At 45.8% G+C, this 27,970-nt stretch overlaps 2 protein-coding genes across 5 annotated transcripts; one reads left to right on the plus strand and one right to left on the minus strand.

The window, feature by feature from the left end:
• Window positions 1–398: 398 nt before the first annotated feature.
• CIAPIN1 (cytokine induced apoptosis inhibitor 1) lies at window positions 399–14,597 on the minus strand. 4 transcript variants are annotated; one of them, XM_059043855.2, is made up of 9 exons: window positions 14,059–14,597; window positions 9,228–9,409; window positions 8,237–8,389; window positions 6,765–6,844; window positions 5,151–5,313; window positions 3,636–3,709; window positions 2,222–2,337; window positions 1,646–1,727; window positions 399–1,127 (listed from the first exon to the last, which is right to left on the minus strand). In XM_059043855.2, exons 2-9 carry the CDS (start codon window positions 9,382–9,384, stop codon window positions 1,017–1,019), a joined length of 936 nt encoding a protein of 311 aa, XP_058899838.1. In that variant the 5' UTR covers window positions 9,385–9,409; window positions 14,059–14,597; the 3' UTR covers window positions 399–1,016. The 4 variants fall into 4 exon arrangements, with proteins under 4 accessions (XP_058899838.1, XP_058899839.1, XP_066876220.1 ...); XM_059043856.2 differs by having other exon boundaries at window positions 6,765–6,841; window positions 14,059–14,313; XM_067020119.1 differs by lacking the exon at window positions 14,059–14,597 and adding an exon at window positions 12,872–13,038 and having other exon boundaries at window positions 6,765–6,841.
• On the plus strand, window positions 14,137–27,366 carry COQ9 (coenzyme Q9). The gene is made up of 9 exons (XM_059043854.2): window positions 14,137–14,293; window positions 16,567–16,735; window positions 17,907–18,042; window positions 22,909–23,051; window positions 23,312–23,396; window positions 24,461–24,565; window positions 25,849–26,004; window positions 26,300–26,353; window positions 26,662–27,366. The coding sequence occupies exons 1-9, from the start codon at window positions 14,224–14,226 to the stop codon at window positions 26,695–26,697; spliced, it is 954 nt and encodes a 317-aa protein (XP_058899837.1). The 5' UTR covers window positions 14,137–14,223; the 3' UTR covers window positions 26,698–27,366.
• The last annotated feature ends 604 nt before the right edge of the window (window positions 27,367–27,970 follow it).

Consider the following 27,970-nt stretch of genomic DNA (forward strand, 5'->3'; position numbering starts at 1 on the left):
AAGGACAAATACCAATGAACACTTTTCTTTATTGTCAAAATAGAAAAACCCAGGCCTCTTAAATAGACATGATCTCTCTCGCTATTTGGCAAGATCAATTCCAAGTCTGTGTTGGTGGGGAACAAGAAGAACAAAGGGTCTCCTGCTCAGAGATTTATTGTTGGGCCAGACTTCTGTCCTGCTTCTCTCTAAATGCTCACCAACCTGGACTCTTCTAAAGTAGATGGAGAGAGGCCCTGATCTACAAGTGTAGGACTGGCCCCATGTGGTGTGACTCAGTCTCTCCAGAAAAGAGTTTTGTGGTCCCAGGTGAGCTTGGATGGCTGTGTCAGACATCACGCGTACACACACACACACACACACACACACAGAGACATATCCCCTCTTCACAGCGAATATACATTAGTATGTAAGTTTAATACCTGGAGATTAACAGGAATGACAACAGGACACAGATGCAACACAGTAGAATAGGGATGGGGGTTAGGACTGGAGGGGCAGAGGGGCACTGGGTATGATCACAGCAACCAAGGAGTGATTCCCTTGGTGCTCTGAGGTCATGAGACACTTGCCTCTTGTCACCAAGAAAATTGCATGGTGAATAAACCACCAACTCTGGAAGATAAGCCGTGGCACTACTGCGGAGCTTAGAATGGGGTGGGGCCCTCTCTGTCATAGTGTTAATACTCAAGGATGGTGGGCTCGGAGACTGTTACAAAATGTCAGCATTTTGACCTGGGGAGAGGGGCCTATTTGGGATGCACCCCATTTACCTAACACTGGGTGAAGGAGACCCCCGCTCAGGGTAACAGGGCCCCAGGATACCGTGGTCTTGATCTGTAGCAGCGCTCCATACCACTGCGCCCAGCCAGCTCCACTCTGTCCGCTGAGCACCCTCTCCACAACGGACCTAAGCCAGAGTGAGCCAATCGAGAGGAGACGGGAGGAACCACGTGGTGGGATGTGAGGGGCAGGAGCTGGCGGAGGAGCAGGTGTGTCCCAGGCCGGGCCCTCCCCTAGGCATCATTGAGGTTGCTGTCGCTCAGGAGCACCTTCTCCCCAGGTTTGAAGGCTGGCATCCCAAGGTAGGGGCAGCTGGCACAGCGGAAAGCATCGCCCAGGTAACACTGTTGAAAGAAGGAAAGGAAGGGAAGCCAAGTGTCAGCTCTCCCAGAGATACAGGCCAGAGCAAAGGGATCCCAAATTTCATAGTATGGCCACAGCAGCCTGAAGAGAACAACTGGGTACATTTGTAGGTCCGACTGGGATCCAAATACTAAGAGTCTTTAAGATCTCTCTTTTCATGAAAGACAGAAGTCTAGAGAAGTTCCTTAGGTGTACATACTTCTATATTCTCAGCAGTTCAAATCACAGCCACACTCAGCAAATGGCTGAGTAGCATCAGGCCCAATGTGAAGCAGAAAGAAAGGGGCCAAAAATAAGAAATGACAAGTGCCTCCCCTACGGGCACAAGTGTGCTACCCACTCTCAGGAGATAACCCCTCTTTCCCATTACTACCTACAGACACGTTCTCGCATGTTCACCGGTTATTAAAATACTTGGGCAGTGAATTCTGTAGAGCTGGAGCTGGTCTGTGTTTAGTTTAAGCCTTTGTGAATACTGAGTAATCGACCAGATACTCACGTTTCCACAAGCCGACTTGGGCTGGGAGCTTATCTGGTCCCTCAACTTCTCTTTTTCCAGTTCTTCTGCGAGGCCACAGGTGCTGGGGGAAAGTTAGCAGCTGATGAGTGGGATGTGCCACCACCCAGAAACTCCAAATCCTCGACAGACCTTTTCCCTGGGAGCCTTCACAGATATGGAGTATTGACCTTTCCCGGCCTAATCAGGTTTGGGCTCCACAATTAAACGATGTATTGTTTGGAGATTCACACATAGACAGTAAACTACCGAAAAATCCAGGAAAGGTTAGCACAAATTTGGGAGAATGGTAGCCTCTTGTAAGGAGAGGGAGGGAGATGCAGCTGAGGGAGCACGCAGAGGCGACTTCTAAGGAACAAGTCATGTTCCTGATTCTTAACCTGGGTAATCAGTACATGCGTGTTCATTAAAATGTACTTATTTAACATACTCTTCTAGCCAACCGTCTGATACATTTTACGATAAAACATGTTTTAGTAATTGTAAAGTATAGCGATTCCTTGATCATCAGAAGGCGCTGGAAGCAGCCTGACAGCCTCTTCTCACCCCAAGGCTTACCAGTTCTTGCAGGCCTTCCTCTTTTTCCCTTCCCCACAGGAAGCAGCCCGCAAGGAAGCTGGGTCTGGCTTCTTCATATCTTCTGGATCCAGCAGTTCATCTGAGTCAATGAGATCCTGGAGAATGTTTGAAGCCATTAATGACACAGTCACGGTCTCTGCTAATGAACAGGTGAAGTGGTCACAGTCCACAGTAGCAGTTCGCCCATCTACGTAGAAGGCACCCATCGTCCTACCTGGGCTTGATCATCACACCCAAGCTGACCACATAGTGAGTACACTACGTGCACAGAAGCTGTGTTAGGCTGTGAGGGGGCTGGGAACTCATTCATGATGTGTAGAGAATATGTGTGTGGAGGGCAGGGAGGGAGGGAGCAGGAAGAACAAAGAGAGAAGTGTTATATTTATGTGAATATATAAAGGGTTGTCATGTGAGAAAAGGGAATGGGATATTTTCTATATAATTCCAGACGAAAAGGCAGATAATGATATATACACTTGTGTAGTTCTTTGATAAACGTGTAGACAGTTAATCTGTAAGCTCTGTGAGGGCACAAACCATCGCCTAGTTTGCTTACCACTCTAACTTCAATAGTTGTAGGAATGAAGAACTTTATTACAGAAAGCATTGATCTGAGATGGAAGAGCATTACTTTTTTTTTTTTTTTTTTTTTTTTTTTTTTGCGGTACGCAGGCCTCTCACTGTTGTGGCCTCTCCCGTTGCGGACCACAGGCTCCGGACGCGCAGGCTCAGCGGCCATGGCTCACGGGCCCGGCCGCTCTGCGGCATGTGGGATCTTCCCGGACCGGGGCACGAACCCGTGTCCCCTGCATCGGCAGGCGGACTCTCAACCACTGCGCCACCAGGGAAGCCTGAGCATTACTTTTAAGACAGTGAACATTTGGTGACTTGCCCAGACAAAGGAGCCAAAAAATATTTTAGCTGTCACTCTTTTCAGGTTTACGCATGCCCACAAGAGTCTTTAATGTATCACATGAAGTGAGAACAAGAATATCTGCGGGGCTAGAGGTGGGGAATTCCCTGGTGGTCCAGTGGCTAAGACTCCATGCTCCCAGTGCGTGGGGCCCGGGTTGGACCCCTGGTTGAAGAACTAGATCCCACGTGCTGCAACTAAGACCCAGCACAGCCAAATAAATAAATAAATTTTAGGGAAAAAAAAAAAAAAAAAAAAAAGAAAATCTGCAGGGGGGGGAAAGATGCTGAAAAAGAAATTTAAAATGCCACTAATGTGGAGTTTCCTTCTGAGTCTAAAAATGCCAGTGGCAGGCACAGCCGCAAAGCTGGGCTTTAAATGCTTTCATACTTACAAACCCAGAGAGGCCACTCCAAACAACGTTTCCACCCAAAGTGGGGCCTAAAAGAAAGCAATCAGGTGACCACAGTGCTGACTCACCACGCTCTCATCCTCCATATCATTGGCCGAGAGGGTCCAGAGCTTGGCAGCTGCAGGATCCACAGCAGGCTTCCCTGAATCCAACCAATGAAAGAAAACAAGCTCCAGAAAAGCAGCTGGAAACAAACTCCAAGCACATGTAAGTGCTTTCTACTGAGGCTGTGCAGGGAACACACTGGACTGGCGGTCAAAAGACCTGGGTTCAAGGCCCAGTTCTACCACTTGTAAAGGCATGAGCGGGACCCATCACTTTATGGTAATAAAAGCCATCATTTGTTAAGCACTTGCTTTGTGCCAGATACTACATTAAACATTTTACATACATGGTCTAATTTAGTCCTGCTCACCACCTTATGAGGAAAGTTCTTGTCATCCTAATTTTATAAATGAGGAAAGGGGTTGAGATACTTAGGCCAGTTACACACAGCCGCAAATACACAAGTACAGACAGAGTCTACCTAACGCTTTTAACTTCCACTCCATATTGCTTTCTACTCCTTCTCTTAGTTCCCATCCCTAGAACATGGGGCTAATAGGATTCCCTATACCCACTGCAGGAGATTTGAATATTAAACAAGAAACTGTGCCAAAAAGCATTATAAATAGCAAAGCTCCGGTCTCATGTAGACCTGTTACGGACAAGAAAACGGACTCAAGAGCTGATGGCGGCGGCGTAACAACAAATCAGTAGCAAATCACACCTCCTGATTCTGTCTGGGCCTGAAAGAGCTGAGGGTTCAGTGTGGGCCAGTCCACGAATGGGCCTTGGGGGGTAAGTGCACCCCCCCAGAGATCACTGTCACAGCTGGATGCTCAGATCTCCCACAGGGCAGGTCATCTAAGCTGCTCCTACCCATTCTGGAACTGTGACTCCAAAGGTTAGGACGCTAAAGGATTTCTTGAAGATTTAGGCTGGACAGTCAAAACAGAGCAGTGTGAAGGTACCTGTAAATTTTTGCACACCTCACAGCTAGGATGATTTTTCTCAACTCAGGCATTAAAAAATAGTGATAGGAAGGGTGAGAATGGTGACAAAGGGTGGAGTGCAATCTTCTGAGAAGAGATATTTTTATAAGTGTGTTAAGATCCTCAAAGAAAAGCTGACTTCAGTGGCACAGAGAAAAGGACACCTGGGAAGAGGAATGGCACACTCTTATCTGCCATGAACATCACTGTGAGGTCTTCTGAGGGTAAATGTGATAATTCTGGGGTCTGGAAAGACTTCATTAACTAATGAAGCTATGGGAGTCTGACCTCTAGAATCTGGAGGCCTCAGTGTCCTCTGGTGCAGAAGAAGGGGCTGAACTAGGTAATATCTATGCATCATTTCAGTTTTGGATCCGAATATGCCCAGAACAACAGTACATTATGCATTCTTCCATTTGGAAATGAGGGAAATTAAGGAAGGGAATGATCTTCTAAAGATATCACCATCTCATTCAGATCTCTGGCTCAGTTTTTAATAGGGCCTTCCAGGCCCACTCAGACAGAACAATGTCCCTAGGCCAGTCTCACCGGAAGACTTCTTGGTAGTAGAAAGCTTAAGTTGACTAGAAGAACCCACTTCAAAATTGGGCTTTTTTCCTGTGATCTGCACAGAGAGCAGGCTGTCACTGTGGTAACCCAGGTGTTCTCGGACAGACTGAATCTCCTCGGGGCTCAAGAACTTGCGCTGCAGCTGAAATTCAAGATATCAGAGGATTAGGCCACACTTCTTCTACAGTATGATGATGTACTATGTCCCCCTCATGGGTGTCAAATGCTCACATCTGTAGTAAGCGCACGACAGGAGATCACAGACATTGCCTCGTGCCTCACATTCAGTTTCTCACTGATCACGACCCTAGAGTGTAACTTCTGTCTACATGTTTATGTTGAGCCTGCCCCTTGGAGAGTTTTATCAATTATCTGTCTATTAGGTACAAGGCACTGTGCGAGGCATTGTGGAGGTTGTAATGATTATGATTATCGAGATGCATCGGACCTGTTGAAGAGGCTGTTGAATGGAATCGAAGCCTGTGGTGGGGGAGCATGCCCACAGTGAAGATGCGAGAAATGAAATACACAGTAGAGAACGAGAACCGCAGGGGGAGGGAAATGCTTTCTATGTTCCTTGGGAAGAAGCAGCAGACAGGAAAGGTTGGGAAGAAGCTGGGGGTGCCACCTCTATGTCCGACAATTATGGAACTGCTACATAAACCACAGTCCATCTAGAGCACTGAATGCCATTCCATCATTAGTAAGAAAGTGGGTCAATACTCTGAGGTGGATACTGTCGAAGACAGCTAAAGGTGGGGAAAAGAGCTAGTGACTGAACACTGTATCCATACGACCTTATTTACATTTAAAAATGTGTATACACACACACAAAACACACTTGTAAATACATAAAAAGAAGTCCGAACAGCCACACCAAAAAATGTATTGGTGGCTCCCTCTGGGGAGGAAAGAGTAAGCAAGGCCTGAGATGTCACTTTATATTCTTCAGTCTTAACTGAATTTTTATGAACATCCTATATTCTGGAATAAAAAAATGGAAGAACTTTAACTAAAAAGAAAAATAAGAAAGCGTAGGCGTGAAGAAACTGAAGCCCTAGGTCATGTATAGATCAATGGTATAACAGCTATCATGGTATAACACCTCTCACACAAGAAAATTTCAGCATTGGAGAAGAATGTAGAACCATAAATACCTCTATTTAATGTTAATATTTCTAATGAATTGTCAGAAAGGGATTTCCCCCTCCAACCTATTCTAGCCTCCCACCCAAAAGCTGAGCAAAATACAGGCAACTGCCCTTCACTGAGGCCTAAGATTTGTGTCCACTAAGAGATGTGTCACTCTCTCCATGCCTCAGTGGTCACCACTAGTACTGAGGCCAAAATATGTCCCGACTGACATGGGCCCAAGCTGAGTCTCTTCAGAGGAGATTGATTTCAGAGGTTTCGTCCTTCGAGGCATCTGGTTTCTCACGTCTCAACTTGTTTCCTAGTTGAGTGACACTGATCACCTCACCTTCAGGGTTGTTATTTCTCCCAGATTCTCTCTGTATCGTCTGACAAAAGAGATACTGGGTTTAGTCACCCAAGGCTTAAATTCCCAGCAAAGAAGGTTGTCTACAAACATACCTCTTTTACTTCCACAAGACCAGAAAGAGTCAGGGCTGAACACAGCTTAGATGCCGTCTTCACTTTGCTATTGTTAACTGCTAAGAGGAAAACCCCAGTTAATAGCTTTATAGGTCAAAGCAGAAAAATAACAAAGGCTCTCTCCTGTTCAGGTAAGCAGGCATTAAAACAATAATATTCTGTTCTGTTCAATGTATATCTATTTTAGTGATAATATTTTAATTGGACAACTCCTTTTGGTTGTTCAAAGTGCTCTTACTGATGCTCTTTAGTGTCATATAATAATTCCATTATTATTGTTTCATATCACTCTCTGTTTCTTTGAAATACCTAACCTTCCAGGGGCTGTTGGATAATGACCAAGAGGCTGAGAAACTGTAAACTATACAAGTATCTCTGTATAGTTCTGACAGACACTGTGTTTAGTCACCCAAGGTTTACATCCCAGCAAAGAAGGCTATAGCTGCTATTAACATCACAAGCTTATATTTCCACATAAATGCCTTTACACATTTCAAAATACTTTTATTTCTATTATTTGATGAAATAAGTCATCACATTTTGATAGAAAGTCTAGTTAAAAATGCTAAAAATCTAGAATGATTCTGACAGGTTTACCACTGAGCAAAAAAGAGGTTTTTATTTCTTGGATTCTATCTTTACTTTCACATGAATCAATACTTAGCTCATCACTCTCATACTTCTAGTCACTATTTTTTAACTTTTTAGTTTGAAATAACTAGAGATGCACAGGAAGTTTAAAAAAAAATGTTCAGGGAGGTCTCAAGGACCCTTCACCTCTTCTCTCCGCGATAACATCTTACACAACTCTCATGTAATATGAAGACCAGGAAATTGTCACTGATAGTCCACAGAGCTTATCCAGATTTCACCGGCTTTACACACACTTGTTTGCGTGTGTGCGTAGTCTTCATCACCAAAAGGAACCCTCACACCACCCCCTTTACAGCCTCACGTACCCCCTCCCTCCCATTCCTAACCCCGACGATGGCCAACCTGTTCTCTGTCACTATAACATTGTTATTTCAAGACTGTTACATGAACAGAATCGTACAGCCTCTAAGCTTTTGAGATTGGATTTTTTTCACTCAGCATGATTCCTCTGAGATTCATCCAAGTTGTTGCATGTGGCAATAGTTTGTTTCTTTTTTACCGCTGCATAGTTTTCCACGGTGTGGATACACCAGTTTCAGCATTCACCTGTTGAAGGATCCAGCCATTTTCAGATGAGCAGTTTCCTTCTATTCTACTACCTAATGGGTCAAAGATCACAATTTATTCAGATGTGTTGGTTCAGAGTTTTACAATAATTCATCCCTTATCCCTAAGGATAAGGTTCAGTATAGGACTGTTGATCTCCAAATTATACCTCCTTCTCAGAGAGATGCAGTAAACATACCTAACGATTCAACCCTGTTAAACTTTAGTCTTTCAAGTGAAAATTTCCTTACCTACAGCTGTCTCTACCGGCTCTTTCAGAAAAAGACATCCACTGGGCCGAAGGATCCGGGCCATCTCAGCCAAAATCTCAGCACTGTGCAGAGTGGTGCTTCCAGGAATTATACCCGACAAAATAATGTCAAAGCTAGATTCTTTGTGGGCAGCTGAAAAGAAGGAAGACTCTAATCAGCAATCACCTTGGCCCCAGAATCTCCCAGTCCCTCCCAAGTCCCCACAAAGGCTACATACGTGGCCTAGTAGAATAAATACCTACCTGTTCAGCAAATGCTATTATACCACTGTTACTAGCAAGAGGGGCAAGGACACTGCTGCCCTGCTCTCCCTCAGTCTTACTACCTTCAACTCCTTTTGTATGCTCAGGGGAAAAAGTAAAAAAGGAAGGTGGACGAAAACCAAGCTTTTTAAAAAAATGTGGAACACCTAATAAGAAATAAGAACTTACTTATACAAGTCATCAACTATACTCCTAAGTCCACTGCATCTCAACTGAAAAAACTACTGTCATGTGCCACCCCCCCCAAAAAAAAACCCAGCTATTGGGCTTCCCTGGTGGTGCAGTGGTTAAAACTCCGCCTGCCAATGCAGGGGACATGGGTTCGAGCCCTGGTCCAGGAAGATCCCCCATGCCGCGGAGCAACTAAGCCCGTGCAACCACAACTACTGAGCCTTCCCTCTAGAGCCCGCAAGCCACAACTACGGAAGCCCATGTGCCTAGAGCCCGTGCTCCGCGATAAGAGAAGCCACCACAATGAGAAGCATGTGCACCGCAATGAAGAGTAGCCCCCACTCGCAGCAACTAGAGAACGCCCGTGCTCAGCAATGAAGACCCAGCACAGCCAAAAATAAATAAATATATTTATTTATTTATTTATTTATTTAAAAAAAACAACAACAAAAAACCCAGCTATCAAGGAACGACAAGAAATGCAACACTGCCATCAAAACTGCCCTCCCTGTAAGACAACCTGGGTAGGTACTTACACTGCAACAGCTGGTTGATGTTTTCCACAGACACTCGGCCCTCATCACCAGTTAACGCTTGAAGCTTATCCACCAGATCTTTTAGAGCCTCCACCGGAGATGACTTATCCCAGACCACTGCCACAAACTGGCCAGCTGAGATCCCAAAATCTGCCATTCCTGCAGTGCTGTGGACCTAAAAGCTATGGGCCAAAGGAGAGTCAAGAGTGAGCAGAGACAAAACACAATTCAATCCATGGGGTACTACCAAATGTGATTAGAATTGCAACCTAATTCCGACCTCCCACCAGGGAATGCTGACCACAATAGAAAACCTCACTGTAGATACCAAAGTGTGAATAAATAAATCCATTATCCCAAGGTTTCATAACCCCAACATTCCCAAATATGGCAGGTGGCTTCCTTGGTGAGAATCCTGACTGGGCAGTCAAGTAAGGAGGCTGAAGGCACAAATATTATTTTCTCTTTGGTGTGAGACAACTCAGCTTGAACAGAATGTAAAACACACAGGACATTAATTAGGCAGAAGTATGACTCAGCAAGGGAGGCAAATAAATTGGCTGATATAACCCAACCACAAGCTTAGTGTTTTTTTTAAAAAGAGACAACATATGTAAATTTAGCAAACTGAATAATGATATTTTCCCATTCATCAAGATATGAAAATTCAGTTCTACTGACTCTGCATTGATCAATAGTATCTACTATCTCTAACAATGAATATTAGCCAGACTCTTCAAAGCATTTTACCTACATTATCTCAAATGAACCTCAGTACAACCTTAAACTAGATATTACTCCCATTTTACAGTCAGGAAACAGGCTGTTGACTTTGCCCAGGTCATACAACTAGTAAGTGTTGTGTGGAAAAAGTAAAAGCTGGGATCTGAATCCAAGTCTATACGACTGTAAAACCCATGCTTTTAACCTATGGAAATTTCCTCCTGCCGGGGTCAACTTTCTCTTTGACTTGATACTCAGATGAGTATAGAATGTCCTCATGATGCAATCAGGTCAGGAGATAGCAGTCTACTCAGTTCCCCATTTCTTTCTTAAACATTAATGACTCCAAGTCCCCGGCTTCAGACAGCTCTACCAAATGACATGAGACCAAAGCTGTGGGAGAGAGATCACACATAGATGGGTCTTAAGCCGAATACTTCTGTATTCTGCAGAGGTGGCTAACCCAGTGACAATTATGCCACCACAGACACTCCGGGACCAAGTTCTTCCTTCTTTAAAAATGTTCCCTTCAGGGACTTTCCTGGTGGTCCAGCAGTTAAGACTCCGTGCTCCCGATGCAGGGGGCCTGGTCCGATCCCTGGTCAGGGAACTAGATCCCGCATGTCACAACTAAAGTCTCCGTATGCCACAACTAAAGATCCCGCATACTGCAACGAAGATCCCACGTGCTGCAACTAAAGACCCAGCGCAGCCAAATAAATAAATAAATCTTAAAGAAAAAAAAAAAAAAAAAGACACGTGAAGCAATCTGAGTGCAGAGTCTTAAAAAAAAAAAAATGTTCCCTTCAAATGACTTGCTCCTCAGCCTACAAAACATGCCTAGGTCAGCCAGTCATCCTTAAATACTGTAGTACTTTGATTTTGCTGCTCATTTCCTAAGGCTTTTATTTTCCAGAGCAAAATCAAAACTCTTCCGTCTTCTGGATTCAGGTGCTCCGTAATCTGGCTCCACCTGTATCTCCCACCTCCCCAAAGTGAATCCTTCCTTGTTGTATGAAAAATCTTGGCATTTTCACTCTATCATGCTTTTTATCTGGTTCCTTCCTTGTGGAATGCCCTCTTTATTATCCTGACCTGACTGCATGCCGTGGTAGTGTAAAAGGATGCCAAGTGTTATCAGATAAACAGGATTCCTTAGTCAATGAATTGTGGTTTTTAAATCCCTAAAAAGCACACAATCAAGAACTGAAACTTTAAGCTTTCAACTGTAACATGATGTTGAGGAAGAACCCTTACAAATCTTTCAAGTGAACAACTCTGGATCAATCTCACATTTAAGAACCAGCTGCGGAAGATAGGAATATGGATTGCTGGGTATGAAGTTATAAGAAATAAATGATCTCCTTCTAGAACGATGTTGGAACAGCCTCTCCCTTGGGACAATAGAAAGAGATGAGAAGTTCCCTTCCCACTACTACAACCTTGCACTGTATTCTCAGAAAAATCCTGATGGAAGAACCAAGGGGCCAAAGGCTACTCATTAACTAGAGAAACACAAAAAGCCAGATGTCGAGACCTTTTCAGCAACCTTAATGGAGGCAGGGTTTTATTTTTTCATTTTTATTTTTTTTGAATTTTATTTTTTTATACAGCAGGTTCTTATTAGTTATCCATTTTATACATATTAGTGTATATATGTCAATCCCAATCTCCCAATTTATCTCCCAATTTATCAGGAAGAGTTTTAGAGAGCACAAGTTTCGAATACAGATGAACTGGGGTTCTACCTATCACTAGATCTTCTATTTATTAGCTGCATGACAATGGATCAGTGATTAGCCTCTTTTCTCATTAATTAAGTAGGGAGAATAATCTTATATTTTGCAAGGCTGCTGCAAGAAGTAAATGAGAAGATAAAAATATGCAATGTACTCAGCAGGACCTGGCACACAGAGCTCAATAAAATAATGTTCTAAGAGAACTCTGAGCCTCCACTTCTCTGTGGCCAGTTTATTTGCCTTTGCTTCAAACAGTCCTATAAAATCTTGTTCTTCCTCCTCAGCCATACCTGCTGGGAGGACACCCCAGGGAGAAATGTGAAGCTGCTTTTTTATTGTTAAAATTATACAACATAATAGCTGCACTTTATGACATCTTATACAGTACTCCAGTGGGATTGTGTCTGTAAATTAGAAGAATGGAAAGTGCTTTGTCTTCCATATCCCCCCAAACTAATATTCTATGGCAACAGGGAGCTCATAAAATACATTTATTAAACATTAGCTCTCAAAAAGACACAGCCACCACTTTCAGTCAGTATTTTCCAAATAAAATGGGACACAATGTTCTTTTAAATATCTAAAAGCCAAAGTGTGATACTATTCATCATCAGAGTTTTATGTTGTTGTCAATGTCTTTTCTAAGAAAACAAGGAAAAAATGTCTGGCACCTAAGTCAACATACTTAGAAGTGTGACTCAGAGCCCAGTTTCATAAATAAAAAGGTGGAATAGAAGTCATTGTCACGTCACTGGACTTGTTAAGCATCTCTCCAACTCTGACTGCTGCACACACATGCCCACAGCCCTTCTAAAATGTTGTGGGCAGGCAGTGAAAGCAGATGTCTGAGAACAACTTCTGGAGATACACTTGTTTATTTTTAAGGCACCCAGTAAACATCAAATCCTGAGGCATTTGGCTCCTTTTAAGGATGAAGAGGGCCAAAAGAAAAAAAAATAAGATTGAAGTTTGGGTATCAGTTCAAACCAAGGATCAAATCCTTTTAAGTCAAATGCATAAAATATTCTAAGAATACTGACAGTTATCAGAAAGAAAAATTTAATTAAAATGAAGTGACCAAAGCACGCACTTGCGCACACACACACACACACACAGAGAGAAAAAAAGGTGACAGTCTGCAAGGAAACAGTAAACTCAAAGGAAAAGAAACAGAAGACTTGCCTCCAGGCAATTAGGTGTGTGTCAAACTCAAGGGTTTCAGGAAGGATATCCAAGTGCTAGATTTTCCACAGGAAAGATTCATTCGAAGATGAGTGGACAGAACTCAGAAAACAAAACCTCATGGAGAGATCAGTAGTGCTTTACTGAAATCCAGAAACATGGATCTGAAATTTTAACATTTGGGGAGTAGTTTTGGCTTAGCGGGAGGCTTCCCCCACACTCACGCAGGGGAGAGTAAGAGGTTCTGAAAAGGTTGATAAGGAGTGTGCAAAAATACAAAGACAAGGGTCTAACAAGTACTGTCAAGTCCCTGGGATGAAATAAACTTACAGAATGGCATGCTTAGCTCCAGCTGTTGGTTATCCCTCATCCCCAAACCATTTACTTTTTCCGACTATTATGAAGCCTTCCCTGGTGATAGGTTTCCCAGTGAGGCGCTCCGCATTTACATGTCTGCTCAGTGACTAGTCCATGAACTCCCTGAGTCACGCAGAGCTTGGCACTCCATGTCAGAATAAAGGCCACCAGCCTTTCCCAAACTTGCAGATCATCCAAATCACCCGGGGGCATTTGTTAAAATAATATTCCAGGGCTACATCCAGATGTACCTGAATCAACTCTCCAGGAGAAAGACCTCGGTATCCGATTTATTAACAAGCGTCCTGATGGTTTTTCCAATCCGGCAAGTTTGGGAATACTCAATTATATCAACTCAACACTTGGGAGGTTCAGGGAAGTCAAAGGTTCAAAATTACAACCTGGGGGTCCAGGTACCCCCAAAGACGGAAACTTCAGCTTCCCTGATGTTTGCGAAGAGGGACTGAGACTCAAGGTCACAACATCTGGCTACTAGCAGAAGCGGATCTCAGCCTCCGGTCTCCCGGACCCCAGCTCAGCGCTGTCCCCCGGGGCCTCAGGCCGGGTCCGGCAGCGCGGGAGATAAGGCAGCCCGCGAAGAGCAGAAGCCACCACGCCAGAAGCCCGTGACAAGGCAGGGCGGGCCCGACCCCTCACACCGGCTTCGCCCGGGCGAAAGCCCGCTGTGGTCCTCTGGGAGGAGGCCATAGCCACGTTTCCGCCGAAGGACGGGGCTGGGGATGGGAAATGAGAGGACATGGGGCAGAGGGTGGGCCGGAACGGGGGCGTTGGGGAAGGTCGGGCTCTCGGACCACCTGGTGATCGCTCACCTGCCACCCGGGTCTTGCTCCCGGCTTCTCAGCATCCGACGGCTCCGCACCTCGCGCCTCTCGCGAGAGGACGAAGCTCCCGCTGCGCGGGGAGGGCGGAAGTGGCCATGCAGCTGACTCGGTGCTACACGGAGCGGCGCCGTAGGCAGCGTGCCCGCTTCCAAGATGGCAGCGACGGTGTCTGGCGCGCTCGGCCGGGCGGGGTGGAGGCTCCTGCAGCTGCGGTGCCTCCTCGGTGAGAGGGCGGCAGATTCCGGGAGCGGGGAGGGGAGGAGAGGGGGCGCGAAGCCGATCTGGGCTGGGTGAGGGGCGGAAGAAGCCTCGTGGCTGCTCGAGAGCAAGGTGAGATGAAGGGCATAGCGGCTCACGCCGGCGCCTCGGGCTTGAAGTGGCCGCCTGCCTGGCTTTTGACCCCATTCTCGACTTGTGAGGAGCGAGAGTGTCAGGGAAGGGCCTGTCACTCCCAATTCATGGAGTTGACGCAGCCCGAGAGAGGGCTGTGGGTGCCCAAGGTCACACAGCTCGTTCGGTTGCAGACTGGCACACTTGTACCCAGTCTCTTATCAAGTCCCTGGGCCCTGATCCCGGGAAGCAGACACAGAGAGCGCCTAGTCTACTTTTTCCCAAGTCAGTCATTTCCCCACCTCTTCAGTAATTCTTCAGTATCCTCGTACCACCTTTGCCACCATATAGTCAGTAGTGTTGTTTATACGTCTATACTTAAAAATATAGACGTTTACTTAAAAGAGGAAACTTTATACCACTACCATAAATGGAAAACCAATGTCACCTTCCACAAATAGAACGTATGAATCAACATATTAACATAAATATATAACTAATGAAATAATATTCTCCTGTATTTCACCTAAAATCTTCTCGTGGACTGTAGTGGTTAAGCAATATTGCTTTGGGACCTCCCAGGTCCTTTCCGAAGTTTTATGAATATTTGGTCCGCTTTTTTCTGTACATATGCTAAAATAATTGATATTTTCACACATACGTGCTGTTTCTTTTAAAAATCATTTTTTCCTGAGTTGGTCCATAGATTTTTTTTAAATGAGTGCTGTTTTGTTGTTTTTATACAAAGCTCCAAACTAAATATGTTCAGTAAAAGTAATGCCTATGACCCAGAAAATCTACTTCGAGGTCTTTACTCAACAGAAATGAAAGCAAAATGTCCACAAAAAGGTTTGAACAAGTATATTCATAGCACCTTTATAATAGCTAACAGCCCAGGTGTTCAATAGAATAGTGTTTCTTAGTGGAATGCTACTCAGCAGTAAAAAGTAACAACCTCCTGATTTTCACAGAAATATGAATCAATCTAAAAAATATTCTAAGCAAAAGAAGTCTTATACATACACAGGACACACAGTATGATTCGGTTTAGATGAATATCTAGGACAGGCAAGACTAGAATGAAAAATTCAGAATAGTGTGGGTGGGGAATAACTGGAAAGGAATAAGAGGGGACTTTCTGGGGTGATGTTAATCTCTAGATAGGGGTTTAAATTCGGCAGGTGTATACATTTGTCAAAACTCAGAATTGGCCCTTTTAAGATTTGTGCATTTCATTGAATGTAAATATCACCTCAATAAAAGAACAGTAAATATTCAATAAATATTGAACTCTAGTTAATGATGTGCATGTTGAAATGTTTAAAGATAAAGAATTCTGAAGTCTGCAACAAATGCATCAAAAAATAAGATGAATTGGGGAATTCCCTGGCTGTCCAGTGGTTAGGACTTGGTGCTTTCACTGCCGAGGCCCAGGTTCAATCCATGGTTGGGGAACTAAGATCCCACAAGCTGTGTGGCGTGGCCAAAAAAATAAATAAGATGGTTTGATGTGTGAAGAGTGTGATGGATATACAGGTATTCATGCCACAATTCTTTCCACTTGCTTGTATGTTTGAAATTTTTTTTATAGTAAAATGCTGGGAAAGAAAAAAGTAGTATGAGCCTTTGCTTAGGAAATACAGTACTGTACTTTTCAAAAGCCCTTTCCTAAAGTAAATGGGTGTTGCAATAGTGCAGATAAGAAAACAGATAGAGACACCACATAACCACTAGGGAGTCAATACTCAGACCTTCTAATTTATAGTCCAGTGCTCTTGCCATGATATATAAATACATAATGTTTTCAAGTCACTTTCATTTTTTTGTTTGGGCCTCACAACCCTCCCGTTGAGTAAGTAGAGATTATTTCTCTTAATTTGCATATTTTAAAGTCATCCTCATTGGGGTGAAATGGTTTACCCATTAACACACAGCTAACAAATGATGGAAACATGCCTAGAAGACAGGTCTTCTGTTTCCTGGTTCATGCTTTTGCCACCACATCATGTCGAAAGGTTCTGAGTTTACCCAAGAATTTTGTCTGGGATCCAACACTTGGTTCTGGTTTTCCTCTGCTTTTCTTCCTCCCCATCCCTCGTACCACTCTGGGTCTCAAAGTGTCTTCTCTGGTGAGTGTCCCTGGCTGACCAGCCCAGTTTGTTTCAGTGTCCCGCTGCCGACCAGCCCTGGTGCCACGTGCCTTCCATGCTTCAGCTACACAGCTGAGGTCTTCAGATCAGCAGAAGCAGCCACCTCCCCCCTCTTTTTCTCAGCAACATTCTGAGACACAGGGCACAGAAGAACCCAATCAGGAGTCTTCTCGTTCACCCCCCAGGTAGGCAGTAGAAACCCAGTCCACCCATTTTTGACCGCTTTGCGTGCTTGGGTGAATCTGTGCTTCTCCTTCCTTCTAGCCTCTCTGTTCCCTTCACACCTTTCATCATTTTCAACCTTATCTTTGAAATGAACCTGTTGTTTCTTTGTTTTATGAAAACGGTACCTGTACATTCTAAACCATTCTAAACAATACAAAGAAGTTCACAAGAGTAAAAAAATTATCAGAAATCGCAAACCAAGAAGTAACTCTAACATTTTTGTGAATATCCTTTTCTCTAATGTATTTCATATATAACCCTGTATATATTATAAATGATTAATTACACTGTACACTATACATGCTGTTCCAGAACCTGTTTGTTCACTCAACAGTATGTTTATAATGCCATTTCACAATCTATATTATTTTAATGGTTGCATAATATTCCAGCAAATGGCAGTACCAAAATTTATTTGACCTATCTTTTATTAATGGATATTTAGATTTCCTTCACTGGTATGAAAAATAATGTGATAAAGTAGATGATTCTCTCAGCAGTGGGAGCACTGAGTCAAAGGATGTGCACATTTTACATTTCTGTACACATGTGAGGCCAAATTGCCCTCCAGAAGGGAAATAATAATTTACATCTCCATTAGCTGTTTCGTCTTTACTTAGTCCTGCCACTGAGAAGTTCCTCTAGCTCTGAAATTAGTGTTCCCAGTCATTTTTCTGGTCTCCCAATGACAGTAGTTTTCATTTCAATTCAACAAATATTGTTTGAGGATCTACTTTGTTCCAGGCCCTGTGAATAACGTAACCATTGTCCCTGTCCTCAATGGAGTTACAGTTTGGTACAAATCCAGATAAAGAAACAATGTGGTAAGGCTATAAACTGGGAAATCCAGGGTGCTGTGGCAGCATGTACCTTCCTATCACCTGACCTCCTCGCTCATGGTTCCTTTCTCTCAGTGACTCTGTGGGAGACAAAGGATGATACGATTTTTGCTCTGTTGGCATTCAAACACTGATACCAACACATAAGTAAATGTCCTCTCAACATGTGCTGAGGGGAGGCACAGAGCCTGTGGTTTCAACATGCCAGGCACATGTTGCCTGCCAGGCGGCAGGCGGTGAGGTGAGGTGTGCCGGGCTGTGTCCCCATGTGTCTCTTGCCTTTGGGTCTCAGGTACACAGACCAGGGCGGCGAGGAGGAGGAGGACTACGAGAGTGAGGAGCAGCTGCAGTGCCGCATCCTGACGGCAGCGCTGGAGTTTGTGCCCGCGCACGGGTGGACCGCAGAGGCAATTGCAGAAGGAGCCAAGGTGTGTATGGGTGCGGGCGGGGGAGCCTGACCAAGATCAGCCAGGAGGGGATCACAGCAGCCAGAGCAGGGCTTTCTTCCAGCCCAGCTTAGAGCCCCAGAGCTCCTCACTGCTATAAGATTTTCTGGTTTTGTTTTGTTTGTTTTTCCCCAAGAGGGTAAGAATGGCTTTATTTTTAAATTATTTTTTAATATACAAAGACTATACCATGGAGTTAGTTCTTGGGAGTTAGGTTCTAAAGGCAGCTCATTAGGCAAGAATTGCCTATGATCAAAACTGCCATATTTCATGGACTCTAAGATGCCATTGGTTGTAAGAAGCACCATTATTTTATGCATCACTAAAAAAGAAAAATGCTGTCTGTTAAACTATGGTGCATCATCAATTTATGATTCACACTGATTGTTTAAAATGAAAAAAAACAGTGGAGATCCTAGAATTGACAAAATGTGGTGTTTGAAAACTCCCAAGAAGGCACCACCTTGGAGACCAGCATACCTTATTTTTCTGTGTAAGTCTAATAATCAGTGTTTCCTCCTGCAGTGGAGCAGCCTGCTCCTTTAGATTAAGCCATAGCCTCATGTTTAGGCCTCGTTGTGCAGAATCCTCAAGCATAGCCACATACCGTCCTATGAAAGGTCTGTGAGGATGGAGACTGATGGAATTGCAGATTCACATCTCCCACCCCAAGCACGGGAGATATCTTCTCCTGAAATGGGACAGTGGGCAACTTTGCTGCTTTTTAAAAATTTAACTGTTATTTCTCTTGTCTTCTCTCATTCTCCCAAGAGCACATGTGGTAACAGAAGTCACGTAAGTGAAATGTGTATACTATATGATTCCACTGTGTGCTCACTGTAAAAGCTTTGAACAATACAAACAGATATAAAAAAAGAACTTAAAAATTGTCTGTGATAACAAAGATCAACATTTTGATCTTTCAAATTAGAAAAAAAAAACCCTTTCATTTATTAATCATTCACTCTTTAAATATTTATTGAACAGAGTGTGCTAGGTCCTAAGGGCATCGTAGTAGTCAGGATGGGCAAAGTTCTGCCCTTGTTGAGCTTCCAGTCTGGTGACATTAATCACATATATGCAAATACATATTTATAAAATGTGGTAAGGGCTATCAGGAAAAGGTGCTATTGTGACATGCAGTGGAGGGACTGAATTTAACTCGGGGTGGGGTGAGAACGTAGTGAGGAAAGGCTTTGGAACTGAGAGCTGAGGAGTGAGAAGGCTTTACTTGATTTGGTGGGGTGGGGGATGGACAAGTCCAGACAGAGACACAACATGTGCAGAGTGGAAAGAAGCCTGCACATTAGAGGAACCGAAGAAAACCATCATGGCGAGAGGCAGGAGGAGATCTGAGCTGAGTGAGGCTGGGGAAGGGGCAGTTGAGGCCACATCAGGCAAGGTTCAGAGGTCATGTTGAAGAGTTAGGCTTTCTTTTATTCTAAGAATAATTGGAGATATAGAATTCAATTCGACATTTCAAAACCATCACTTTGGCTGCTGGATGAAAAAGTATTGGAGTCAGAGAGTCACTGGGAGCTGCTGCTCGTCTTCCAGGAGAGATGAGGGCTTTCTGACCTTGAGCAGTGGCAGTGAACGTGGAGACAAGTGGGTAGATTTGGTGAGAGGATGACATAGGAGGGAGTGACAAAATGTCACCAGAGCTGCCAGCCGGTTTGCATGCGTGGGTACGTGGTGGTGCTGTTTTCTTAGATTAAGGCCACTGAAGAGCCAGGTTTGAGGAAGGCCCACGGGTACAGTCTTGAGCTTTGTTGAATATGAGGGGTCTTTGGGTCGGCCAGTGGGGAACCTCAAGCATACAGGCCTGAAACTGGAGGAGCTGCCTGGACTAGAATATACGTTGGGGCATAATCCACATATGTATGTGGTCATTAAACCATGGAAGTGAGTGAGATTGCCTAGGGTGGCATGAATGTGCCTAGAATGTCATGTGAAAAGAGAGAGGAGTCTAGGTCCTCAGGAACCACTGACATTTAAGGGTGGGGTGGAACAGGGTGGGGTGGCAAAGAAGACCGAGGTAGAGGAGCCTGCGCTGGAGGCAAAGCAGGAGAATGTGGATGAGGCGGCTAGACATTGGTGACGGCAGCGGCAGCCGTTTGGAGGGAGTACAGGTCCGAAATAACGGGTGGGTTGAGGAGTGAGTAGAGGTGAGGAAGTGCAGAGGCGTTTGGCTGCGAGGGGGAGAAGAGAGCTAGTATACTAAGCAGGGGAAGTGGGATGGAAGTTTGATGAGCATGTTTGAATACTGGCAGGAGGGCACAGAAACACCGGTGACGGTGAAGATACAAGAGAAAGTGGCAAAATAAAAAACGTGAGGTTCCTTGAAGGCAAGGATTATGAAATCTGGAAAACAGGTGGAAAGACTAGCCTTCGATGTATTAGGGGCAAAGTTGGAGAAGACAGCTGCAGGCTTAGTTTCTAGAAGAACCTTTAAGGAGTTCCCAGGGAATGGCTTCTGTTTTTCTCTGTGGTGTAGGTGTGGTTGTCTCCTGATCCTGAAGTTAGGCAACAGTGGGAGGAGACAGAGGTTTGGAGGTAGCAAGAGAAGGTTTGAGAGAATCATTACAGAAAGGGTGGAACCAGGAGAGGACAGAAATGTAACAGGATTGTTTGGAAAAGTCTGATTCTACTGAATATTCTATGGTTAAATTTTTCACTCTTTCATATGCTTTTTTCACCCTGCATATCTCCATTCATATGGCTGCATAATACCTATTGCATTTACTTGGACTCAATTGATAAACATTTGGGTTGTTTCCAATTTTTTTAATATTATAAACCTATTTGTACGATAGATTTAAATACATTTCTGGTTGGTTTCTTTAGGACAAATTCTGAGAAGTGGAGTTGGTCTTTCAGGGAGTGCATCAATCAGAAGAAATCACACCAGTTACTCCAGTAGAGAGAATTTAACACAAAGAATTGTTAACTAGATGTGAAATTGGTAACCAGGTAACTGAAAGGATAAAAATAACACTAAGGTATTGTAGAGGTAGCACCTGCAGGGAGGAGCTCTCATCCCCAGGGCTAAGGAAACAAAGGGAAGAGTTGGAATGATTACAGCTAGGAGCTTGGGGTCCCTGTGAAGATGAAACTCCGACCTCTCAGGAGGAGGTACTCCTCAGCGGGTGCTGGTGTCGCTGACCTTGGAGGAAGGGTCCCTTGGGGCTGGCACTTGACCTCTGGGGTTGGGGAAGTGGCGGAGCAGTTGGGAGGGCAGGGAGAGGATGGTGGCTCGATGAAACTAGGTCTGCACCTGCTGAGAATACTGCAGACTGGGTTCAGCTGCTGCCACTGGACAGAAGCGCTGCTGTGGTGAAGGAGGGCGCTGCTCACACAGACCACTAGCGGACAGGAAGTAAACTGCGAGGAGCCAGGCCCATCCTCCTCCTCCAGCCTTGCAGTCTCCCTCTAGAGACCCTATCCGCGGACCTAACATGGAGCCAGAGTGTGGCATGCAGAGCCCTAGCCCCTGCATCACAAAGCTGAGGATGGAAGGGCAGGTTTGGAGCTGAGAGACAATAGCTCAACAACTGGCCCAGGGAGTGTATATTTTTGAGGTTCCTGTTACATACATGTTAGAGGCAGTATAGCCTGGTGGTTAAGAGCTTTAAGCCTCGGTGTCTGTAAAATGTGGATGATGGTAATACCCACCTGCTGGCATTGCTATGGGGCTGCAGCAAGGTCGTGTATATAATGCGCTCAGCCAGGCACCAGGCACACAGGGAGCACGCAGTCACCCTTAGTACTGATGCTCCTGCGGCTCTGATGTTGAGGTGAATATTGCCAAACTGCCCTCCAAAAAGGCTGTGTACTTCCACCCAAAGAGAGGCACTTTCCCAACGGTGGGAATTTAGAGTTCATGGTTTTTTGGGTTCCTTTTCTGTCCTCTGTCCCTGCTGCCATCAGGTTTCTCCCTCCAGTAGCTGCCAGTGAGTCCTGTGTGTGAGGAATAGTAAAGGATCTCTGTGGCTTTGTTAACTCTTTGACAACTCATTTGGAAAAGTTTGTGAGGGACTTTCCTGGCAGTCCAGTGGTTAAGACTCCGCATTTCCAATGCAGGGGATGCGGGTTGCATCCCTGGTTGGGGAACTAAGATCCCACATGCTGCAGTGTGGTGGTGGGGGGGGAAGTTTGTGAGGCTTTTTTTTTTTTTTAAACAACTGAGAGACCTACTTTCCAAGAGACTTAGGTTAAGTGAGTTGGTGAGGAAGAGAGTTATGAGCACTCTTCCCAAGCCCCTTTTTATAAGTTACAACTCTAGGTTACAAGTGTCAGAACTCGAACTCAACTGGCTCAAGCAAGAAAGGGAGTGTTTGGCTCATTTAATAACAGAAAAGTCTGGAAGTAGCTCTGGCTTGGTGTTCTTAGATTGTTGCTGCTGGGAACTGTCTCTACAGCATATCTGCTTTGCTTTCCTCTCTGTGAGCTTCATTCTCAGCAGGGGCTTCCCATGCAGGACTAAAAATGGCTCAGCAGCCCCAGAGGAAAGAGGGTACTTCTTCCTTTCTCATCGGCACTAGCAAAAGTGTGGCGGCGGCCTCGTAGGGCTGGATTTGGTCACATGCACCTTCCTGAACTAGTTGCTGTGAACTCCACTTATCTAGGTCAGGATCCCCTGCTTTGCATCACACCCAGGGGCTTGATGGGGTGTGGAGGGACTGGTGGTCAGCTTCTCCCAGATCACACGGACAAGAGTGAAGAGTGGGGTGTCCCACTGAGAACCAAGCTGCTGTTACTAGAAGAAGAGGCACGAGTGATGAACAGGCGGCAAATGTCCACTCCGCCTGCCCACCACTTTCCTGTTTTCCCTCTCCCCCTCTGTAGTCTCTGGGTCTCTCCAGTGCGGCTGCCAACATGTTTGGGAATGATGGCAGTGAACTGATACTGCATTTTGTGACCCAGTGCAACGCTCGGCTCAGCCGCGTGCTGGAAGAGGAGCAGAAGCTGGTGCAGCTGGGCCAGGCAGAGTAAGTCCCATGGCATCATTGCTCGGGGTGGTGGCTAAGGTTCAAGGAGCTTCGGCGCCACCAGCTGCCCCCAGGAGGCCAATCCAAGCAGAGCCAAGAGAGTAGCACTGAGCAGCCCTGCTGCTCTGATGGGACTGAAACGCAGCTGCCCGTCTCATCAGGAGCTGGTGGGGCCCTCCCCACTCGGGCTGAGTAAACAGTGTAGCACCGAGCCCATGCCTTTGATCCAGAGACACACTGTTTTCTTTTCCCTCTTCCAGGAAGAGGAAAACAGACCAGTTCCTGAGGGACGCTGTGGAAACCAGACTGAGAATGCTGATCCCGTACATTGAGCATTGGCCTCGGGTACAGAGTCCATATCCAGGCCCCAGGGCATAAAGTATTCATGTTTATGATCCTCAGCACCTTCACGTGGAGGGTCTGGCACACTGTTCAGAAGTTGGCTCATGAATCTCCACAAAACTAGGGATTCGCAGTGCATTTGGTAGAGCTAGGTTTCAGATTTGTGAGAGCCGAAGAGAGGACCTCTGAGCCAGCTGTGTCTCAGTTCCTGGAAACGTGGGTGGCGTGGGTCCTAGATCACGTCCTGGGTGGGATCTTAGTGGCCCAAGTGTGCCACCAGGTCTTCAGTGAGGAGGAATCCATGAAGGGGACTAGAAAAGTCAGAAGATTTTACTGGCCATCATCATTAACAGGCCTGTCGCATTCTAGATCTCAGGGAACCGGCACTTCTTTTCAGTATGTCAGTGTGATGCTTAGAGAATTGGAGTATTCATTCCAAGGGCTTCCCACCCCCCTTTTCTAAAGGTCCTTTTTTCCTGTTTCAAAGCGTGTCACAGTGCAGGCCATTCTCTCAGTTAAGAAACTCAAAGCACATCAGCACTGAGAGGGCCCACGGATCATCTAGTGTCCTCTGCCCAGCTGGGAGACGGTTGAGCACGTAATTTCAGTTGTGGGCCGGGGGTGAGGGAGTCCAGTCCAGAGTCAAGTCCGTCCCCTGCCCATGCTTATTACCACGCTTGATTTCAGATCTCCAGCTTGACCCATTCCACCTCGAATTCCACCCCCAGACTCCTCAACTATCCATGCTTCTTTCTCCATGTTACAGAATGGGCCGCTCTCAGTACTCAAAGACACCAGTCTAGAGCTGGCTGTCTGTATTCCCCAGTCCACATGCTAGGGATTGAGAAGCTGATTGGGTCAGCTGAGGGTCGGATCTGCCCCGGCTCCCATTAGCTGTAGTCGGGAGCATTAGGCGCCAGGAGCTCACACGAGTTGGTGGAGATGGTGAGTCTCAGAATGAGGGCTGGGCAGGCCCCCTTACTACCTCCGCGGAGAGGTGAGGCGCTGGCCACCTAAGCGCTGCTGGTACCGGTATGCAGTACCACTCGTCTGTCATCTCTCCTCAGGCCCTCAGCATCCTCCTGCTCCCTCACAACATCCCGCCCAGCCTGAGCCTACTCACCAGCATGGTGGATGACATGTGGCATTACGCTGGGGACCAGTCCACGGACGTGAGTGCTCTCTGCAGGCCCACAGGCTACTGGGAAGGCTTGGATTAATCATTTCCTCAGGAAGTTTGTGACATTTCTTTGATAACAAATCCCTTCACGGGACTACAGTGTCATTCCCATATTGGAAAGGAGAGGCTAAGGTATGAGGAGGGTCCCTCAATGAGCCACAGTGGGATCTAGGTCGTCTTCATTCAGGGACCAGTGCTGTAGCCATGAACCATTGGTATTCCTTCCCCCCCCTAGACTGGTGACAAGGCATCAGAGGGCCTTGTGATTGGATTGCCATTTTATAATCGTTTCCCCCTCAGCCTTCTATGATTTAGATTGTATAGCAGACTTTCTCAGTGTGTGTCTTTTATGACTGATTTAAAAAAAAAAAAAAAAAAAAAAGAATGCCATGGAGACACTCATTGCTTTAAAAAGAAACTCTCTCATGTTGGCCTGCTTTGCTAAGAGATCAATAAGCCTTTAAACAGGCACCAGGAAAGAATCTGACTTGTTAATGCTATCATATTTCTGGTAGGAAATTAAATATATATATATATATATATATATATATATATATATATACCCCTTCATAAAAGAAATTAATGTGTGATGGTACTTTGTGGAATCCAGGATGGGAGGCAAAAAGATGCTCCCACCACTGTTCTAACAAAGTGTTTTAATAAACTTCCATCGTGTGGGAATATATCACCAACAGAGATGATAGGAAAATGAAATTAGAAAGCTAAGAAATCAGAGGGATAACACACAAAGCAGCCGAGCTAGTGCTCTAAAGAGTGGTTTGCCAGGACAGTCAGAAGTTGCTGAAGGACTTGAACTCTCAGCTCTTCCCAGGTATTCCAGTCTGTCCATGATGCTGTCTCAGCCCTCACTTCACTGATGAACACACGAAGGTTTGGTCATAACTGCCTGACCACAGAGCCTCCCTGGAACTTAGATGTCCTGAGACTTAGGCATTTCCAAAGCCGAGTGGATGTAGCAAAATCACGTGGGGTGCTTATTAAACATCCAGATCCTGGCACTTATTTCAGATCTCCTGACTCTAAACTCTAGGAGGCTGGGCCCAGTAGCTTGCATGTTTAATCTCCCAGGTGATTCTGACACCCAGCCTAGTTTGGGAACAGCAGTCTTGTCTAGAGGGCCATGTGTATCTGTGAGGAACAGAAGAAATCAGGAGGAAACCCAGGAGTGCCAGGGGCTTTGGGTAGGAACTACCCAGACTTCCCCCAACCTGCAGCAATAGTGATGACCCACCTCCCTGATGGGTTTCTTTGCAGTTTAACTGGTACGCCCGCCGAGCAGCGTTGGCTGGCATCTACAACACGACAGAGTTGGTGATGATGCAGGACTCCTCCCCAGACTTTGAGGACACTTGGCACTTCCTGGAAAACCGAATTAATGATGCAATGAACGTGGGCCACGCTGCCAAGCAGGTAGCTGGGGGCTAGGCATTTGGGAAGCCTCCTCACTAGGCACACTGTCTTCCTTGGGCCACACTGGTCACTTGTCTGTTCTCGTGCTCCCCTTTGACTCCAGCTGACAGTCCCCAGGGCCTTCCCTGAAAGCCACACTTGGCCCATTTGTGATTGTGTTGTCCATAGGCTTCCTCCAGTACACAGAGCCCTCTTGACTCCACCTGTCGGGGCTAGTAGGCCTGATTTGTCCTACCTGTCTCACCTTTGACCTAGTGGTGGGGGCCTGAGAGAACCTGACTCTGACTCCTTCTAGGTAAAGTCCACTGGAGAGGCACTGGTGCAAGGACTCATGGGTGCAGCGGTGACGGTGAGTACTGCCCAGCTCATCCCTGCCCATCCATTCTCACGTGTGTCACTGACCCCAAGTAGTTTTGTAGTCTTAAACTGGAAAGCTAACAATAAGACTGACAGTGGTTCAGTCCCAATCTCTAGATCCCAAGTACCCCACTTCTATTTTTTATTGGCATCAGGAAACAGTGCTTACTCCCGGGACCCTGGTATGTCAGGTCTCTGCGTCGTAGCCACACATGCTGCCTTGGAAATCTCAGTCTTTCCCATTGGAGTCCTAGGGTCAGGGCAAGGTCTCATCACTCTCTGTTTCCATCCCTTTGTCAGCTCAAGAATTTGACAGGTCTAAACCAGCGTCGGTGAGCAAGAAGGGGTGTAAGCTAGAGTGCCCAGAAGAAAACCCAAGGATATATTTAAAGGGCTTTGAAACGTATGAGGTGCCATCCATGAAACAGGCTGTTAACGAGAGAACACCGAAGGACTCTACACACTCCCACAACCACCTGGAAACCACAGTGCACTGGAGGATAGATACAGTTGTAGCCCAGGGCTGGGCCACTTTTTCAGTTCCTAACACCGGGCCAGGCCTCCTGATGCCTTTCTGCATTGCAGCTGTGTGATTAAAAATGCAGCGCTCAATCAAGCATTCAAGCCACAGAAACCCAGCATGCCCCTCTCCTGGTCTCTCAGGCACGTTGATCATGTCTTAACCTGCCTAGAAATGCTCTCTGGGGCTCCCAGGTCAGAGTCAGGGTCTGAAGCCACCCCAGGTGGCAGCTCTTCCATAGCACAGCACAGACCTGTGCACCCAAAGGGAACCATGCTGCCCTTTCCTTCTCTGGTGTCCTGACGTGCTGCACTGGAAACCCCCTTGCAAGCTGTCTCACCTGAGACAGGTGCATGCTGGACGGTGCTGCCCAGCCTGGCCAGAGGTGTGATTCCAGGCCCTGTGTCGAGTTACACCAGCACGCGTTGCAGGACTATTAGTGAACTTAGAGTCTGTAAAAATTATAATAAATATGTTTAAAGCAATTTCCTGTTGTGTAGGTAGTTTCCATATAGACCATGGCAGGTATCCAAGACACCAGAGTGAGACAGCAGTGTTGTGGAAAAGGCTTGAAACTAGCAGCCAGGAGACCTGCGTTCTGGTCCTGGTGCTGCCTAATACTATACGGGGCAGTTAGGACAGCTCTGCATCTGTGGGCCCAGGCTTCCCATCAGTAAAATGTGGGTGGCAGGGGCCTTTTCCCCCTCACCATTAGCTCCTTTGACTCCTGTCTGTCACTAACTATTTCAGTGACACAGTCTTTAGCTTTACTAATTCTCTCAGCCTCTACACTGGCTGGGCTTCCGTTTTCAGTCTAGTTAACTCTGTTTTATTAGTCTGCTCAGGCTGCTATGATGACATATGGCACAGTTCCAGAAGCTGGAAGTGCAAGATCAAAGTGCCAGCCAACTTGGTTCTTAGAACTTTCTTCCTGACTTGCAGATGACCGCCTTCTCCCTATATTCTCACATGGCAGAGAGAGAGAACAAGCTCTGATGTCTCCCTGTTCTTATAAGGGCACTAATCTCATCATGAGAGTCCTACCCTCATGACCTCACAAAGACCCCCATTTCCAAATATCCTCACATT

The sequence above is a fragment of the Kogia breviceps genome, chromosome 18, assembly GCF_026419965.1.
Source record: "Kogia breviceps isolate mKogBre1 chromosome 18, mKogBre1 haplotype 1, whole genome shotgun sequence".
Classification (NCBI taxonomy): Eukaryota; Metazoa; Chordata; class Mammalia; order Artiodactyla; family Physeteridae; genus Kogia; species Kogia breviceps.